At 37.2% G+C, this 376-nt stretch overlaps 1 protein-coding gene across 1 annotated transcript in view; it reads left to right on the plus strand.

The window, feature by feature from the left end:
- Positions 1-376, plus strand: part of LOC110419615 (Di-glucose binding protein with Kinesin motor domain-containing protein) — a 23,655-nt gene that overhangs the window by 20,229 nt on the left and 3,050 nt on the right. The window contains exons 8-9 of the mRNA XM_021432711.2: positions 63-239; positions 345-376. The exon at positions 345-376 is cut by the window's right edge and continues 254 nt beyond it. Coding sequence (XP_021288386.2) covers positions 63-239; positions 345-376 — 209 coding nt within the window. The remainder of the gene's footprint in view (positions 1-62; positions 240-344) is intronic.

Here is a 376-nt window from a genome sequence, read left to right on the forward strand (position 1 = left end):
ATTCCATATTAAAATCTGAAATAGGTTGAAAATTTTGATACTCAAAATTTTCTTTCTTGCAGGAAACATAAGAGTCTTTTGCCGGTGTAGGCCTCTAAATTCTGAAGAAATAGCTGCAGGAGCTTCAATGGCTGTTGATTTTGAATCTGCGAAAGATGGTGAACTCACTGTACTATCAAATGGCGCTCCTAGGAAAACCTTTAAGTTTGATGCTGTTTTTGGCCCTCAAGCAGACCAAGGTAATGCCATTTCTTGTAGCTGTTTTGGGCTCCCTGCAAAATATTTCTAATGCTTCTTTCAGTGAATATTTTTAATAATTTACTTCTGTGGCTTGCTTTGTTTAGCTGATGTTTTCCAAGACACAGCTCCATTTGCT

Source organism: Theobroma umbraticum, unplaced genomic scaffold (assembly GCF_002168275.2).
Source record: "Theobroma umbraticum cultivar Fairchild unplaced genomic scaffold, ASM216827v3 scaffold_67.0, whole genome shotgun sequence".
NCBI classification, from domain to species: Eukaryota; Viridiplantae; Streptophyta; class Magnoliopsida; order Malvales; family Malvaceae; genus Theobroma; species Theobroma umbraticum.